At 35.9% G+C, this 20,166-nt stretch overlaps 1 protein-coding gene across 2 annotated transcripts in view; it reads left to right on the top strand.

Moving 5' to 3' along the window:
- Nucleotides 1-20,166, top strand: part of gnal2 (guanine nucleotide binding protein (G protein), alpha activating activity polypeptide, olfactory type 2) — a 49,067-nt gene that overhangs the window by 13,135 nt on the left and 15,766 nt on the right. For both annotated transcript variants that reach the window (XM_079806262.1, XM_079806261.1), the window contains exons 3-5: nucleotides 98-152; nucleotides 242-361; nucleotides 3,943-4,040. In XM_079806262.1, coding sequence (XP_079662388.1) covers nucleotides 98-152; nucleotides 242-361; nucleotides 3,943-4,040 — 273 coding nt within the window. The remainder of the gene's footprint in view (nucleotides 1-97; nucleotides 153-241; nucleotides 362-3,942; nucleotides 4,041-20,166) is intronic.

Raw genomic sequence — 20,166 nt, 5'->3', positions numbered from 1 at the left:
AAGCAGTAAATGCATTTCAACATTGCAATTGTTTTTTTTTTGTAGTTTTTTTTAGATTTGTCTGCCTTTTTACTAATTTAAAATTGTATTCATACAGGGAAAAGAAACAGAAAATTCAAGACATTCGCAAAAATGTGAAGGACGCCATCGTGGTAAGTGAGCCGCTCGCAGTCCCGATTCAGTTTCTAGAAGTTTTCTATATCTACTCTCTGTCTCATAGCTCTTTCATTTTTATTTCTAGACCATAGTGTCTGCAATGAGCACTTTAATACCACCCGTCCCACTCGCTAATCCAGAGGACCAGTTTAGGATCGACTATATCAAAAGCATAGCGCCGCTCTCTGACTTTGATTACACACAGGTAAGGAGCCTTGTTTTACCTAAGACATTTGAATGTGTAAATGAGTTGGGGTTTTTGAACCGCTTACCGAGAGGTTTTGTTTTGTATGACTCTTTTGCATGATTGCAGATTTATGAAAATATGAATCTTTTGCTTGGTCTTTTTTTAAATCCCGTACCTGAGGTGAAGTGCCTGCCACTAAGCTTAAAGTTTGAATATGTTTCTGAGGAACGTTGCTTTATGGGAAGACAGATGTTGTTTGAGTTTGCAGTGCAAATGAGTGGTAAATATTATAATCTTTTAAGAATAAAAATAAAAACAAGGCCCAATCATTTTGTCAGCATTGTGGGATAAAGTTCTAAAATGCTTTTTTAACTTTTAGCATTTTGTGTGTATTTACACGCATTTTCAGCAGTACTCAAAATATTGTAGTTATATTAAATAGTAGTCAAAATATTGTTTTGTTTTTTAAATCATGCATATTATGATATGATTAGCATGTTGCTATGATGGCTTGCGTTCAGTTTGTGGTGTGTCATGCATTGTTGTTGTGTCTGTGGTTTTTGAGCACATCAAGTCAAATTAAAACACAAGCTTTTTATGTTAAATTACAGGTTTGTGAGGAATATTTCGAGTTCATATGTAGGATTTAATTTCGAAATTGACTAATCCAGGAGACCTTGACTAATCCATGGGACAGAGAAATACAATGCAGGGTTTCACATTTAAACGCATTTGCATCATTTGCGTTAGTCATCAATAAACGGAGTGTAACTCAGGACAAATGTAGGCTTTTTGAATTAGTCAATAAGTGATTTTTGTAATGTAGATATTTTATATTCTTTAAAGTAGCTGTCTGGGATGGCTGTTATTTTTACCAGTCATTAGAAGACAGAAGTCATGCCGTTTTCTTAGCTTTGCTCGTTTTAAGGGATCAAATTAAAACTCTTGAATTGGGTGTTTTTCAGTGAAAAATGAAGAATTCCAGCTGATCTTGTCTGAATCAGACTGAAACTGACACTAAGTTCTCTCTCTCTCTATCATACTGATGCTGTCTGTTAGCTTTAGCTTAGCATATGTTTCTGCTGTGCTTGAGTTTTGTTTGTTAGCATTAGACTGCGTGCAATTGGGTCCGTTATTTTTTGATTTTGCTGTGGTAATCTTGCAAGTTGGACTGTAGTGTGGCAGACATCTTCACCCTTTGACTTTTAATGTTGGCTCTGGTTTTTTTTCAGACTGTCATTTTTAGACTGTGTGGATTCTGCTGAAATGGAGATCTGTAATTAGACAGTTTTTTTTAGACCACAGATTTTTTCTCAGCTCAAATTAAGTCCTGGATTTCTCTTTTTAATGAATTAATGGCAGACATCATCTATACTCACCCGTCAATTTTAGAATATTTGAACGGTTGGATTGTAAATACAGGAACTTCCAGTAAGTTCAGTTCTTATTTAGAGAGTAGTTTACTGTTTACTCTTGGATTCAACAGGTGATGGATACAATATTGACTGCCAACATGTTTTATTAGTTTATCTGAAACGTGCGTCAAATTTGCAAGATTACACACACTGGTGGAATTACTGAAGTTTCGGTAACGCTTTACGATAAGGTTTCATTTGTTAACTTTAGTTAGTTAACTACATTAGTTAGTATGAACTAACAAGGAACAATAATCTTAAAGGAACAAAAATCTTAGCTAATGTTAATCCCAACATTTTACTCAAAAGTTGTATCTGTTGATATTAATGCACTGTGAACTAACATTAAAGATGATGCTGTAAAAATGTATTTCTCATTGTTACTTCATGTTAGTTAATGCATTAACTAATGTTAACAAATGTACGGAGCCCATAAAGAGACATGGGGAAGGAATAAAAATGAAATGGGAAGAAAAATTACTCACACTTTAGATTAGGATCCGATTCTCACAATTAACTAACTATTAACTATGATTTTTGCTACTTATTAATATTTAGTAAGGTAGTTAAGTTTAAGTATTGGGTAGGATTATTAAGGGATGTAGAATATGGTCATGCAGTGTAAGGTATTATGTGCTTTATTGGCACTAAAAACAGTCAATATCCTAGTAATATGGTATAGTAGTATATAGTGGTATATGCAAGCTAATAATCAAATAGTTAGAAGTGAGAATTGGACCCTAAATTAAAGTGTTACTGAAAAATTATATGATATGCATATCGTGGTATGTACATTTTCGATATATCGCAGCGGCTTGCGATAACTGCATGATTTTAATACTAAAAAAGTTTTCAAAAAGTCCCAAGTTTTAGGTTGACTGGACACATGATTGTTACATACGTGTGACATGCTTAATGTTATTAGACGGCATAAGCGAAGCACTCGCGTGCACAGAAAGCCGCCTCTCGGACAGCACGTGATCCCGATTTCACTTCCACTGCTTATATGGCCAAATACACACAAAAATGACTTGTCAACCTTGTCTTGTTTAGTGTTCACATAAACACAGTCAGTTATGTCTTAAGTGGAGTAAACAGTTTAGAAAGAAAGTGCGTGTGTAATGATATATTGGATCCGTGAATCTCTTAAAGTGACAGTAGCCTAATAAACCTGTTTCTGTCTATGTGCTTAATGTTAATTAAACAACAAAATTAGGGATGCACGATATATCGGCTGATATATGTTAATTTTTAAGGTTATGGTTTTCGGCCTGATTGGAAAATTTGGCCGATATAAAAGCAGATAATGTATTATTTCCTTCAGCTGAGACGCTTCAAATGCGCACTATTCGCTATGATGGTTTTGAATTGGTTGAAATATGATTGAAATCACTTCAAAAAGGAAAATGCAGTTAAGAGCAACATGTGCAATTCAAGTCTGTCATATAGGCTACATGAAATGATAATGTGAACATGGATTTTAAAGGTGAAACTTTTTGTTTATGTAATCAGGCTCTTAAAAATTATACAAAAATTGGTTTAGAATTATCAGCCGATATATCGGTTATCGGCTTTCAAATATAAAGAATTATCGGTATCGGCCAAAATGGTTATATCGGTGCATCCCTAAACAAAAGACAGAGAAAATCACTCACTGCTCATGACTGAATAACTTTTGTAACTTTAATAAGAATCAGTGTATATAAGACTAAAACCTAAACGCCCTGGTATGTCATTTTCCGTTTTTAAATATATTTAAATATAATTTATATTTATTTTACACACTTAAAGCATTATTGTATCACATTTTTCTTTAATATCGTGCAGCCCTATTTTTTCTACTAATATTTAGTCATAAGCTCATGAAAAGTACATGATTGTGAAAAGTAATAATTTCATATTTCAGTACATTATATAAAGTTGCAAACAAACTAAGAAAAGACTCATGATGGGATGTGCTCAGAGCAGCACTGAATCCACAGTGGTGGGCCGGTGTGATCAGTCAGTCTATTTCCAGAACAGCCAAAAGGCTTTTAACCAAACCACATTTTATGAATGTAGCTGGAAGTATGTAGTGGTATCAATTCAAGAAATATCTCTTAAACGAAGCGATGGTTGCTAAATCCAATCGTTTAGTTTTTTTAGTATGCATGCATATAAACAATTTTTTTTTTTTCCCCACAGGAGTTTTTCGACCATGCAAAGAAGCTCTGGGATGATGAAGGCGTTAAGGCGTGTTACGAACGGTCCAACGAATATCAACTAATCGACTGTGCGCATTAGTAAGTATACGGTTTATCGTAGTAGTTAACTTTACCTGAAGCCTATGACGATGCTGGCTTTTTGACAACTGTTTTGTGAACTGGCATAATTAAAACGGAAGTTGATTGCATATTGCTTAAGATGCAGCTACAAAAATGTCTTATGTAAGAGTTTTCCTCTGTTTATTTATGATAATAGCTGTGATTATTTGGTTGCGCTTTTTAGTGGTTCCTTTTGTTTGTGCAGATATTTATGGTAGTTGCAGTCAGTCATTTGGTTTTACGGAACAGAATCTCTTGATCTGAATTGTATTTAAAGGGAATATACTAAGTAAACACAGCAGCACTTGTATGGGCCTGTTTAAAAAGTTTGGGGTTGTTCATAAATTTACATGTTTTCCAAGGATGCATTCATTTGATCAACACTACAGTAAAAACAGTTTTTCTATGTGAATATATTTTCAAATGTAATTTATTCCTGCGATCAAAGCTGAATTTTCTGCATCATTACTCCAGTCTTCAGTGTCACATGATCCTTCAGAAATCATTCAAATATGATGATTTGTGGCTCATTTCTTATTACTATCACTGTTGAAAACAGTGACCCTTATTGTTGTGACACTTATTTTGTTCTGTCACTGACAGTGTGTGCTGTAAAACTTTCTTGGAAAAGTTGTGTCTATAAATCGGGGTCAGATAAACCTGAAACCAGTTCAGACTACCCACCAATTAGTCTGTTTTGAAAATATGTCGTTTTGCACATCCTTGTAAGGAACATGCCTGATCAGGTTCAGATGAACCTGAAACCAACCTATTTATTCAGCGCTTCCTTAAGACGTTCAGGAAACCCACTGCAAACACGTCGTATATGTATTTAAGTTTCTTTGCCTTGGAGATGGAGGCATTCTAGGTGCGTGAATGTCCACTGTTGGCTTTTTTAGTCCTGTGCAGACGTTTGTCCTGTACAACAGTGGCCGTGTGTCAGGTATGAAAGCGTGAGGAGGGTGGTCAGGTCATGGGAGTTGGTCAGCCGCTTTGTAGGACGCAGATACCATCACCAGCTAGTGCAGTGCCTGACACATAATGGCGACTGTTGTCTCTCAGTCAGAAAAGGCCCGGAGATACTCGGAGAATCATACAGACACCCAGCTGCTCTCAATACAGGCTTGTTCTTTGTGGACGACTTTTACAATACTGAGAATTCCTCTGTTATACAACTTCAAATCAATGTCTGCTCAGATATGTTCGCTGTTATCCAGGTCGATCCAGGGTGTGCAGTCGTTGAGAAAGTTTTCAGATAAATCTAATTGCTTCCACTTTGTTGTCTTTTTTTCAATATTTGGAAGAAAATGTGAGAGCGGTGTTTGCCCCTGCAGAACTCGCCGCCATGGTTCTAGGGTAGAGATGCGCGATTTATATAAATAAATGTATGCGCTGCGTGTTTCAGAGGGAATCGCGGCACTGTGTTCATTTACACGTTCGTATTAAATGGTGCTCCTCAACTCCATCTCTGCATCTGCTCTGAGTTTGTGCCGCTTATAACATTCATTACAGGTATGGGAAGATTGTTGGCGCATGTTGTGTTCACAAATGAGAGGTGCTTATTCCTAAAAGAGAAGCTTTAAGGGCTCCCTGCGGGTTTCTGTCAAAATAAAAGTTTGATGGTTCAATGATTTGAAAATAAAGCAGTTAAGAGAAATTAATATTAGTATTGTAATTTTACAGATTCTAATGTAAATGTAATGTAAATTGTTCTAAAATATTATTATTATTATTAGGAATGCACCGATATGAAAATTTTTCCGATAACCGATAATTCTTTATATTTGAAAGCCGATAACCGATATATTGGCCGATGAATCTAAATCAAAATTTGATTACAAAAACAAAAGTCTCACCATTAAATGCCATGTCCCAAGCACACAATTATTCTCATTACAACTTTATGTAGCCTGTATGACACATTTGTTGCTCTTAACTGTATTTTCCTTTTTTGAAGTGATTCCAATCATATTTCAAGCAATTCAAAACCATTATAGCGAACAGTGCGCATCTGAAGCGTCTCGGCTGAATGAAAATAATACTTTATTTATCTGCTTTAATTTATCGGCCAAATTTTCTTATTGAGCTGATAACGCTAACATTAAAAACTAACATATATCGACCGAAACCGATATGGTGGCCGATATATCGTGCATCCCCAATTATTACAATTATTATAGCATTTTTCTTAAATACATTTTTTGGATTTTACAGCAAAATATTACAGTAGTAATAGTTCTTATTTTAACTATACAAGTGTCCACACCAGCAGACAATATTGTTCTGTTTTGTCATCTGCCGCTTTAAATGCTCAAGCTTTTTAAAGCAGGATGAATTCTGATTGGCTGTCAATGTTTTTATTGTTATCCATCCTGCTTTAAAAAGCTTGAGCATTTAAATTCATTCTGAAAGTGATTCCGACGATATTGTTTCTCTGTGCCGTTGTGGTGTGGACTCTGCTATTCTTTATATTTGCTATTCTCTTTATATTTAGAATAATTTTTATAACTATATAATTATTATTATAGTTATCATCCTTGGTGTGAACGGGCCTTATTATATGTGTGTGTGTGTGTGTGTGTGTGTGTATATAAATTTAAAAAATCGATGAGATTTTGGTGCCTGTTTTTGTCCACCCAGGGTGGAAACGTAATAGCATACATTTCCTCAACAAACCACATGATTTGGATATGACATTCATACAGCACAAATGTTGCAGGACGAGTTATGCGCTAAACTTTAATACTTGGGGTTAAAGGTTAGTTCAAATCACTAACCCTAAGCATGAACAATTATAATAGTTATGCTGGCTTTAGCAAACACCTGTAATCCAATAATTCTATCTCTCAGTATAATACCAATAATCCAGTATTATATCTCTCTTTAGACTATCAACATTATATTTGACATTGATATATATATAAATGTGTAAATCAATAATTTAAGATAAGAAAAATACTGTAAAATGTACTAAAATGCCCCATTTTCTTTGCTAAATAAACAGAAGAATGATGTTTAAATATTATTTAATACTACATGTAAATTAAAATAAAAGTAACATTTTTCTACAACATTTTCAAACTTGTAAAATGCCATGCAGTGTTCAGACCCAAGCTCTACAATTTAAAAAAAGTAATTATTTGATGTTGTGCATGCTTAATAATTTATATTTCCATGTTGGGTTACCAAAAATGTAGATAATAATTTATAAATTATATATATATATATATATATATATATATATATACATTGCTATCGGAGAGTATTAGGATTATTTCAAATATTAGAATATGTACAGCTCAACCAGGAAGTGACATGTGTAGTTAAAAAGTTTTATATTGCAATTATGTACTGTACCCAATACTGTAAATCTGAGCAGATTAAACTCTATGCAGTATGATATCTGAGGCATAATCAACTGTTTTATTGCAGTGCATCTTAACTTCCCTTTGGCCTGTGAGATCATTGAACGATCCCTCGTGATTTTGTGACATCTGTCTGTGTTCGTTTCTATTTATCTATTGCGTGTCTATTTTAGGGCTAAAAGAAAACGGATTACACGTCAATGTCAAACCGCCGAGACGCACACAAACACACGTTTGTACATAAGTGGGTCGGTGAGAGCGGGACCGTGCTGTTGTGATAGAGGAGACTTGTACAGAAACAGTGAAAGCAGCAGTCCGAGCGAGAGAGATCCCAGTTGTGTGTGGCGTTCTGCAGGCCCGGCTGTATGGAGATTGTGGTTGGGCTGTCTGTCCCCCCTCCTCCCTCCGCCAGAGCTTATGTAAAGGAACAGCGCAGCCGGGGCAAGCAGGAGCTATTTATAGCGCAGCACTGCAGAGCACTCACTGGTGGAGGGCGTCACGTGTGTGTGCGCGCCGCCGAATCAAAGGGAGTATCCCGGCAATGCGCGTAAACAAAGGAAGGTCAGAAAGAGAAGGTGAGGCGCAGAAAGGGCCTGTGTGTGTGTGTGTGTGTGCGCAGTTATACATATCAGACCCTCATAAGTGCTTAAAGGGAATAAACATTCAGTGATGTGCAGCGGCGCTCTCTCTTTCTCTCTCGCCCTTCTTTTTTCTGCCTTTTCTTACATAGATACACAAACAAACACGCACATGTGCAGTTGATAAAAATAGCAACAGATTATGAATTCCTTTTTTAGCATTTCGGGTTTCTGTTTGGAGATTTTGCCAGCATTTACCTAAAAATAGAACGACCCCACACAACTGTTCAAAGCTGCGAAAACCAATAATGATTATTAAACCATCATGCAATTATGTTAACGTTATTTACCATCTTTAATCAATGTAACTATAGGGAAGAAAAGATTATCGCAAGTTCAATTTCATGCTGACTTTAAATATAGCTCTTTAATATGATTTACAATAGACAGATATCTTGTGTCGAGTATGTTGCTTCACTTTGAGTTTTGTTTTATTCTGTTATTCATTTTTTTTCCCCCTCTGGTCACACAAATGTGAAAATGTAATTTTATCAACATATTTTTATATTTGCAAAAGTATAATTTATTTTCTGAAAAAAGTTTTTTGCTGGAAAACAATGACATGTGACTCGTTACTGATTTGTTTATCATTTTTAATGAGTTTGAACTAAATTAAAGACTAAAATGATTTAACATTACAAAGAGTATAAGTTATGATAAGTTTTCAATAGCATTAAGCCTCATATCACAAAAAGTTTGGTTTCTTCTTTAAATAAAAAAAAAAGTATAAATATGCATGGTATTATAATGTTATACTACAATTAAAACCATGGAGGAAAAAAACCTGAAGATAACCTGTAGAAAAAAAAACACACCTTATGCACACAGAATAATGGAAGTAGAAGTATTTAGTAATTGTGATGGGCTTCATTGCATTCTTAAATCATATTTTAATTTATTTACAATTTTGTGTTTGGCAGATTAATTGCATTTAAGGTCTACAGTTCATGCATGCCCTCGGAATCAAAAAACATGACCTTGATGTTGCTATCACCTACAGGAATTAATATTTTTCATGAATAGTTCAGGCTTGAAAAATAATACTCTTATAGATGTATGCATGGGCATTAAACTGAAACCTGAACCTCAATTTGTGCACGTAGACCCAGATGCTCGGATTCTCACAGATCTGACTCGAAACTGCAGTGTGTTTGAGTGCATGAAGAATGAGTTGCGTTAAAATGAAAAGCAATATTTATAATAATAACTTCTTTTATTAATTAAAAGCACAAGCCCAATACCAACCAGAAGTTTGAGAAGTTTGTCTGGTCTCGTCAGATTCGGATCAGGCAGACCGCTTTAAAAGTAACTTTAAAAGTTTTGTGGATTGGAAGAGGTTCTTTATATTACAGGAGAAATTCAAGCTCAAAAAATAGCTTTCTCAGTCTAATTCAATAGAGTGCGACAGTTCTCCATTCTTTTTCTCCATAGGAAAACTAATGTTCTGTGAGCTTCGAGGTTGTTAATCGATGGTATTTCCCTCTGTTGAAGCCGTTAGCCCGCATAATTTCAGCTTATTTAAAAAATAATCGTGATTAACTGCAGATTTCCTGTTTAAACTACATTACCCATGATGCTGTACAGAAAATTCCACCAATCAGAGCTGAAAAAAGCAACACGTGCCAAAATAGCTCTTTAGCTCCGCCCACTCCCACGAAGCTAATGACGTAAACGAGTCGATCTCTCTTCGCTTTCAAAATATTTAAATGTTCGTATATGTATATGCATTGTTTTTAATTCGATAATGCTGTTTGCAATGCTTCATGGGATTGTAGTTCTTTACCTCACTTATGTTAACAGTCTTGTACCTTTTTTTTGCTTCAATTCAAAGTTTTAGTGTTGTGTTTCACCTCGGAGCTGATTGGCTTGGTTCATGGCTTATAACGAAGACTTTTTAAAAATCCCTATGGGAAAAATACTTCTGGATCCAGCGCTGCTCTAAAAGGGGACGGGCACTGTTGCTCTCTCCGGCCTAAGAAACCTTGCACCGATACCCACAGCTGGAGAGCCGTTGCACTCAATAGGACATGTGAAACGTGTTCAAACATTCCCATATTGTTCAGTGTGAACTGGATTTACAGGTTTTGTAATGACTCCCACTACAATTTCCCTTTTTTCCCTGTGATCTAGAATCAACCTCATGTTCCTAAACGGCGTACAAAGCGCCCATCGAGTACAATCTGGGCTTTTATTATCTTATCTTGTCTTATCTTATCTTTGGTACAGAACATTCTCAAGACTACCAAGAACCACAATGATAAATCGGATTAACAGTGTGAGACGTGTTATTTTCATCATAAGAGCAACGAACGAGATTCATTAAATTAAAATAAACACACATTCAAAAGAAATATTTTACAATGCATAACTTTATCTCTGAAATCTAATTAAGTCACACCATATGTGTGTGTGTGTATGTATGTATGTATGTACAGTATATGTATTTATGTGGTAACTGTTCACAATAAGATTCCATTTGTTAACATTAGTTAACTTCATTAGTTAACATGAACTAAAAATGAAAAATATTTGCTAATACATTAAGAAAATCAAAAGTTGTATCTTTTTTTTTATTTAATGGACTTGAGCTGACATGAACTAACAATGAATAGTTGTATTTTTATTAACTAACGTTAAAGATTATAGATACTGTAACAAGTATTGCTCATTGATAGTAAAAGTTAAAGGAACACGCCGACTTTTTGGGACTTTGGCTTATCCACCGTATCCCCCAGAGTTAGAGAAGTCCATACAAACCATTCTCATCTCCGTGCGTGCCATAACTCTGTCTGACGCACCCACCGCTAGCCTAGCTTAGCACAAAGACTGGAGGTAAACGGCTCCATCTAGCCTAGCTTAGCACAAAGACTGGAGGTAAACGGCTCCAGCTAGCATAGCTTAGCACAAAGACTGGAGGTAAACGGCTCCAGCTAGCATAGCTTAGCACAAAGACTGGAGGAAAACGGCTCCAGCTAGCCTAGCTTAGCACAAAGAATGGAGGTAAACGGCTCCAGCTAGCCTAGCTTAGCACAAAGACTGGAGGTAAACGGCTCCAGCTAGCCTAGCTTAGCACAAAGACTGGAGGTAAACGGCTCCAGCTAGCCTAGCTTAGCACAAAGACTGGAGGTAAACGGCTTCATCTAGCCTAGCTTAGCACAAAGACTGGAGGTAAACGGCTCCAGCTAGCCTAGCCTAGCTTAGCACAAACACTGGAGGTAAACGGCTCCAGCTAGCCTACTGCTCAATAAGTGACAAAATAACGCCAACATTTTCCTATTTACATATTGTGATGTGTGTAGTTACATCGTGTACTAAGACCGACGGAAAATTAAAAGTTGTGGTTTTCTAGACTGATATGGCAAGGAACTATTCTCTCATTCCTGCGTAATAATCCATGAACTTTGCTGCCGTACCATGGATGCAGCGGCACATATTTACGCAGCGCCTGAAAATAGGTCAACTTCCGTCAACATAATCAACGTGACAACCTGCTTGCACAGAGAGCGCTGGGGACTATTTTCAGGCGCTGCGTAATATCATTGTGCCGCTGCACCCATGGTGGCAGCAAAGTTCACTTATTACTACGCAGGAATGAGAGTTTAGTTCCTAGCCATATCAGCCTAGAAAACCGCAACTTTTCATTTTTCCGTCACTCTTAGTACACAATGTAACTACACACATCACAACATGTAAATGGGAAAATGTTGGCGTTATTTTGTCACTTATTGAGCAGTAGGCTAGCTGGAGCCGTTTTCCTCCAGTCTTTGTGCTAAGCTAGGCTAGCTGGAGCAGTTTACCTCCAGTCTTTGTGCTAAGCTAGGCTAGCTGGAGCCGTTTACCTCCAGTCTTTGTGCTAAGCTAGGCTAGCTGGAGCCGTTTACCTCCAGTCTTTGTGCTAAGCTAGGCTAGCGGTGGGTGCTTCAGATAAAGTTATGGCACGCACAGAGATGAGTGGTTTGTATGGACTTCTCTAACTCTGGGGGATACGGTGAATAAGCTAAAGTCCCAAAAAGTCGGCGTGTTCCTTTAATGCATTGAAAAAGTTACGATTATTTTTATAGAAGTGTTGTGTATTTAATGTTATAGAATAATTCATTATTTAAAGTAACTAGATAATTATTTGTTTTTGTTCATATAATAATAGATTTGTTTTATATTATTTTTATACTATAAAACAACTGAAATATCTTTTGGCTTTAGTTTCAAATCCAGTCATGGTTTTGCACAATGAAGTTCAAAGTAACTTGATTAGTTCTTTGTGGTGTTACGGCAAATTTAGTTTTTGTTGACGTGACCTTTTTATTTTTGATCGTAGTGTCAGTCTGTGTATTGCAGTTCTGTCTAAATCAACCCGTGGAGTTGGTTTGGATTGTTCTTTTATGACCGTTGTGTCAAGACTGATCCTACGTCAGACAGCGGTCTGGAGACTCGCCGTGCAAATCTCGTCAATACGGAGTTCATCCTGTATGGCTGATAGACAGTCTGTCCCGCAATTTGTCTCTCTGCTCTCCTCTTGAACACACAAACACCTCCTCAGCCCGCCTGATGCAGATGAAGAGGGCTTTTTTATAGTCTTAAGATGTATGTGTTTTTAGAGCGCTCATATTAAGAGAAAGATATAGTTTAGGTTGCTCAGCCTGGACTTCAGTTAGGGAGGAGGACTTCACAACTCATCTCCAGATCTGACATGTGCCCTCCGGAGGTGAACACTGGAAATGCAAAGCCATATTTGATGGTGGTGAAATGCATTTTGGGATGCATAGGTGTTGTTTACACTTTGTTTGGGCGATTTTGTCCCCACCACTTAAAGGGATAGTTCACCCAAAAATGAAAATTAGCCCATGATTTACTCACCCTCGAGTCATCCTAGGTGCATATGACATTTTTCTTTCAGACGAACACAGTTAAATGTCATGGCTCTTCCAAGCTTTATAATGGCAGTGACTTGTTGGTTTGTTTTTGAAGTCCATAAAAGTGCATCTATCCATCATATAACTGCTCCACACGGCTCCGGGGGGTTAATAAAGGCCTTCTGAAGCGAAGTGGTGCGTTTGTGTCAGAAAAATATCCATATTTAAAACTTAATAGACTAAAATATCTAGCTTCCAGTGGTATGCAAGTCAACTTACGGCAAAAGAGTAACCCCTTGACGTGATATACAGGAGCATCACACGCTTTGACGCCTCTCACGGATAGTGCTGGGCAACAAACTCAAGCCCCTCTTCTCTTATATCAAATTCCTCCGCCATTTCTCTTTAAAAATTGTCGTTTTAGACTCTAATTCATGACCGGTGTTTAGTTTTGCTCTATCCTCTGTGCTTCTGCGTTCGTCAATACGCATGCATCAAGGGTTCAAGGGTCAGGGGTTACTCTTTCGCCATAAGTCGACTTGCGTACCGCCGGAAGCTAGTTATTTTAGTCTATTAAGTTTTAAATATGGATATTTTTCTTACACAAACGCACCACTTCGCTTCAGAAGGCCTTTATTAATCCCCCGGAGCCGTGTGGAGCAGTTTTATGATGGATAGATGCACTTTTATGGACCGTTATAAAGTTTGGAAGAGCCAGGACCTTTTTAATATAACTCCGATTGTATTTGTCAGAAAGAAGAATGACATATACACCTAGGATGACTTGAGCGTGAGTAAATCATGGGATAATTAAAATTTTTGGGTGAACTATCCCTTTAACTATCCCGTCTCACGCCAAAGATGTGCTGATACAGAAGGATCATCATCTGTTGCTGACAAGCAGTTGTTGTCGTCATTCAGTGTTTATTATAATGAGTGGCGGAATTTGTAATGTTTTGCTGACCAGTTGTTGAGGTTGTTCTCAGTTCTGAAAAGCCACAAAACAAAATGCAAAGAAATGTCTCTGCTGCTGATGTACAATGTTCTGTTCATACTGGCATTTTGTTTTTAAAAAGCGACAATCAGTTTCTCTGAAGATTTAATTTGCAATATTAAAGATAATATGAGCAGGTTTATTTAAAAGACTTTGATTAGATGGTCAATAATTGTCATTGGATGTTTAGTGGCAAATATCTAATATATTTATTCCACTAAATATAAGTAAATTTTGTTTATTTAAAATTGATTTATGTGGTCAGTGGCGTGTAATTAACCCAGAATATTGTTTTAAATACTGAAATGTAATTGTACATTTGGGGTCGGATTTACATTGCGAATTCTCTTATGCTCACCAAGGTAAAAACAATAATATTGTGAAATATTTTTGTAATTTAAAATAATAAATCTATTCGTGCTGTCAAATCGATTAATCACATCGAAAATAAAAGTTTGTGTTTACATAATATATGTGTGTGTACTGTGTATAATTATTATTTTTTATATATATATATATATAAGTAAACACACATGCATGTATATGTTTGAGAAACAAATATATATTTATATATAATTAAAAAAAGTGTATATACATGCTAATATTTCTTTATGTATATATAAATACATACTCATTCATGTATATATTTAAGAAATATTTGCATGTGTATATACACATTTATATAATTTATATTATATATATAAATATATATTTTTTCTTAAATATTTACATGCATGTGTGTATTTATATATCCATAATAATTATACACTGTACACACATATATTATGTAACAAACTTTAATTTTATTTAAAATAATAACTGTTTTTTTTATTGTAATACATTTTAAAATGTAATTTATTCCTATGATGGTAAAGCTGAATTTTTAGCATCATTACTCCCAGCTTCAGTGTCACATGATCCTTCAGAAATCAGTCTTGTGCTTCGTTCACGGGATGTCCTAATTACTGTAATCTTTAGATGACAACACGTGACGGTGTACTCGGAGCTGTTTGAGTCTGGACTCAAAATGATGCATTTATTTTTCAGCACTATCAATGCCTAAATGAATCTGCAACGGTCAGAGCTCTCCGAAAATTCCCAGTTTGCAAGTTGTAATAACGAGTTCTATAAGGACGTGAACGCTTTTTGAATTATGGTACTTACGACATGGAGGCTCAAGAAACACGTCTTATTATTATCACTGTTGAAACACTTGTGCTGCTCAATATTTTTGTGGAAACAGTGATACGTTTTGTTTTAGGGTTCTTTCATGAATAGAAAGTTCAAAAGAACAGCATTGATGTGAAATTGAAATCTTTAGTAACTTTAAAAGATCTTTACCAATCAATTTTCTTTCAGTGAATCTGTCCTCGCTATTAATGATTTTAAGAGTATTGACCTGATCATTAGTAGGATTTTATACTTTATATGCATTTTCACATCTGAAAGACATACTCCAACATCACACAAAAATGAAAAGCAAGAGTCGAGATCTCCACACAAACCTATTTCCCTTTTATCTTTTTATCTCTTTTTTTTTTTTTTTTGGCAGTGTCGTTACAGATTGTCTTGTTGTCACAAGCTTGTGGGATGAGTCTATATTTGTCTCTGTTAGTGCTGATAGCACTAATATCACATGATGGTCACAGAGTGTTGGGCTAATATTCTGCCTTTCTGCAGGGAAGTAAGAGAAAGATATGGGCTTGTTATCTAACATTCTTCAGCTGCGTACTTTCTGTACGGATGCTTTCAGGGGTTCAGTTCTCATTCACATCCAATCAGTATATATCAGGTCCTGTGAATATATTTGATACACCAACAGGTATATGTAGACCTTCAAAGGGCATTGTTAGAATGAGAGCGCTGGTTCTTCATTGATCGTTTGTGACACTTTTAATACCGTTTGAAATGCTGAAAGTAGCCGAGTCTCATTTGAGACACAATCAAAGTGTTTTTGAAGACGATTATGTATATATGTAGATGTCATATTCTTTTCTGGTGTCAATGACACTGGTACTTGAGCAGTGTCTTTGATATTAATTAGTGACCATTGTATTATTTTTTTTTTTTTTGAACAAGTCACTGATATCGTGATGTGTGTGTGTGTGTGTGTGTGTGTGTGTGTGTGAAGAAAATATGAAGCAGCACAACTGTTTCAACATTGATAATAGCCTACTAGTTTATAGTTTAAAGATGGGACATGAACGCCCTCTCAAGTCAAAATTTGAATGTAATGAGCTCGTAATCACGATTTCAGAAGTGGGATGTAGGGCATTTCTGGTAGCATGTGAAGGCAAATCATCATATTAGAATCATTTCTGAAGGATCATGTGACTCAGCTTTGATCACAGGAATAAATTACATTTTAACATATTCAAACAGAAAACGGCTTTTTAAAATTGTAATATTACTGTTTTTTTTTTAGCAAATAAATGCAGCCTTGGTGAGCAGAAGAGACTTTTGAAAACAAAAAAAATCTGGATTTATGGGTGGATGGATGGATGGATGGATGGATAGATATATGGATGGATGGATGATAGATGGATATGTGGATGGATGGATAGATATGGATGGATGGATAGATATATGGATGGATGGATGATAGATGGATATGTGGATGGATGGATGGATAGATGTGGATGCAGGGCTCCAGACTGCGCCTAAAACGGTCGCATTTGCGACTAAAAATATTAATTTGCGAGTGATATTTTTGCAGAGATCGCCACTGGCGACCATACAAATTTACATATCATGATTATAAAATGTGCATGTTATGTGCGTGTTCTGTGAAGAGTAGCCTATCACATCATTTGTTGTGTTGACATAGTAAAATGAGACGCTACACGTGAAAGTTTCACTGTGATAGAGCGCCAAATGTGATTGTGAACGGGTAAAGCGAGACTCATCTTTACGCGCTAAAAAAACCATGTCAAAACGAAAAATATCGGACTTTTTCAAACAATGGTGATGACACACCTGCTTCTAAAAAAGCAGGCTCCAGCAGCTGTGCCAGCACACCCGTGAGAGAGGACAGAGACACAGAGGATCTTTCCATGTCAGTCAATGCGCACCGTGTTGATGTCAAAAGACATTTCAAAACTTCTTGGATTCAAGAATTTTCATGGCTAAGGTATGACCGCAAGCCATTTCAAAAAAGAGACTGTGAGAAAACACGCCGATAGTAACTAGCATAAAAATGCTTGTGATCACGTTATCGCGAAGAGTGCTCCATAGACTACACCATTAGCACGTGCAGTTTCTCATGCATGCGAACTGCGTGACGAAAAAGAATGGACGGAGCTAAAAATGAAGTTTAACACAGCCTATATGATAGCATGTGAAGAGCTGCCGTTCACTAAATTCACCTCTCAGATTTTGCTTATGAAGAAAAACCCTTTCTGCAAAAAAGAAGCGGTGGCCAAACTACACTCAGTGGCTTACGTCAACCATTTACAGGATCATTTTATTATGGAGAGTGATGGAGATGAAACATTGTTCCCATTAATGTTAATGTTATTCTTGTATTTAGCCCTCAGGTTTTCAATATACTCATTGGTGGTCAAATGTGACCATACACCTTAACTATTTTTAAATTAAATAAATGTTCTATATTTTAGTTTAATAATATTTATTGAATAGTTTGAGGAGATCATTTGGTACTAAATAGGCCTACTATTTGTGCAATAATTATGGTCCATTAATGACCATTTAATGAATTAAAATATTTTTCTTCTAATATTTTTCTTATTTATATTACAATTGGTGTAGTAATTAAGGTTAAAATAGAGAATTCCAATGCAAAGAGGCAAATTAGAGTCATTTTGTGGCTGGAAAAATAATACATTTCATTTGAAATGCCATGGTTTACCCACTATAGGTGCCTGTATGGCTCTTTAATAAATATACATGTATCGAGTAGCTCAAAAAAGTATTGCAGATCATAACTGCTTACTTATTTTTAGGTTTTGCATTTGAATACATATTTAGTCATGATCAAACACTAGATTTATTTAAATGTGAAATTTTAAAACGTTAATAACGTACATCCTAATATTTTTTAATGATACTTATATAAGCACACACAAGTGAATATTAATGAATGCGAGCAAATATAATTTAGCTCAAGAAAAGTTAAAAATAGTGCTGAAAAGGCTAAATTATTTTTCCCTATATGTACAGTAGGCTATATGAATTGATACTGAATCAAGATATATAAATCGATATTTGTGCCAATCACCAACCCCCAAATTCCACCCCCCAACCCCGCCCCCGCCCCCACAAATTGGTTTCTAATCTGTGGGAAACACTGTATATAGTTCATAAGTTGGAAAAGACATTCAGTTCCCAAGTGAACTTCAGTTCCAACATTGGGCCGGTTGCATAAACCGTTAAGACTAGTCTTACAAGTTAGACATACATTTTTTTCTTGAATACTGTTCATAATTTTTTTTATCAGTTACATAAAAACATAGACTGGCCTAATTTGATGCAAAAAGTAAGACTGAATGCCACTTGCCTAACTGCAAGTGGCTCATACTAGATCGTAAGACACTGTCTTAACATAATGGCTTAGTTCATGCAACTGGCCCATTGACAAGATGAAAATGCTGAAACTGTAAAAAGAGGGGAGATGTACGCACAACAGGATGATTAAAAGTAAGTGATTTAAAAAATGTATGTTCATTGTAATGTGGCTCTTTAAAAAAATATTTGGCGCCTGGTTTTTTACCCTATAGGAGCCAATGGCTCCTTAATTAATTTTTTTGTCTGGAGCCCTGGGATGGATAGATATATGGATGGGTGGATGGATGGATAGATATATGGATGGATGGGTGGATGGATGGATAGATATATGATAGATATATGGATGGGTGGATGGATGGATAGATATATGGATGGATGGGTGGATGGATGGATAGATATATGATAGATATATGGATGGGTGGATGGATGGATATATGGATGGATGGATAGATATATGGATGGATGGGTGGATGGATGGATAGATATACTGTATGGATATATGGATGGATGGATATATGGATGGATGGATTGATAGATGGATGGATGGATAGATATATGGATGGATGGATAGATATATGGATGTATGGATGGATTAATATATGGCTGTATGGATGGATTGATATATGGATGTATGGATAGATTGATATATGGATGTATGGATAGATATATGGATATATGGATGGATGGATCGATTGATAGATGGATGGATTGATATATGGATGTATGGATGGATTGATATATGGATGTATGGATGGATTGATATATGGATGGATAGATATATGGATGGATGGATGGATGGATGGATAGATATATGGATGGATGGATAGATATATGGATGTATGGATGGATTAATATATGGATGTATGGATGGATTGATATATTGATGTATGGATGTATGGATGGATTGATATATGGATGTATGGATAGATATATGGATATATGGATGGATGGATGGATTGATATATGGATGGATGGATCGATTGATAGATGGATGGATTGATATATGGATGTATGGATGGATTGATATATGGATGTATGGATAGATATATGGATATATGGATGGATCGATTGATAGATGGATGGATTGATATGGATGGATAGATAGATGGATAGATATATGGATGGATGGATGGATGGATGGATGGATAGATAGATGGATAGATATATGGATGGATGGATGGATAGATATATGGATGGATAGATGGATGATTGATAGATATATGGATTGATATATGGATGGATGGATGGATGGATGGATGGATGAATGGATAGATAGATAGATGGATTGATATATGGATGGATTGATATATGGATGTATGGATGGATAGATCGATGGATTGATATATGGATGCATGGATGGATGTATGGATGGATAGATAGATGGATTGATATATGGATGTATGGATGGATAGATAGATGGATTGATATATGGATGGATGGATGTATGGATGGATAGATAGATGGATTGATATATGGATGTATGGATGGATAGATAGATGGATTGATATATGGATGGATGGATGGATGGATGGATAGAGGGATGGATGGATGGATAGATGGATGGATAGATGGATGGATGGATGGATAGATATAAGGATGGATGGATATGGATATGGATGGATATATGGATGGATAGAAGGATTGATATATGGATGGATGGATGGATGGATGGATGGATGGATGGATAGATAGATAGATGGATTGATATATGGATGTATGGATGGATAGATAGAT

Source organism: Gobio gobio (genome assembly GCF_949357685.1).
Source record: "Gobio gobio genome assembly, chromosome: 23".
NCBI lineage: Eukaryota > Metazoa > Chordata > Actinopteri > Cypriniformes > Gobionidae > Gobio > Gobio gobio.
The sequence above is the reverse complement of the archived record's forward strand: the minus strand, read 5'-3'. Positions and strand labels throughout refer to the sequence as shown.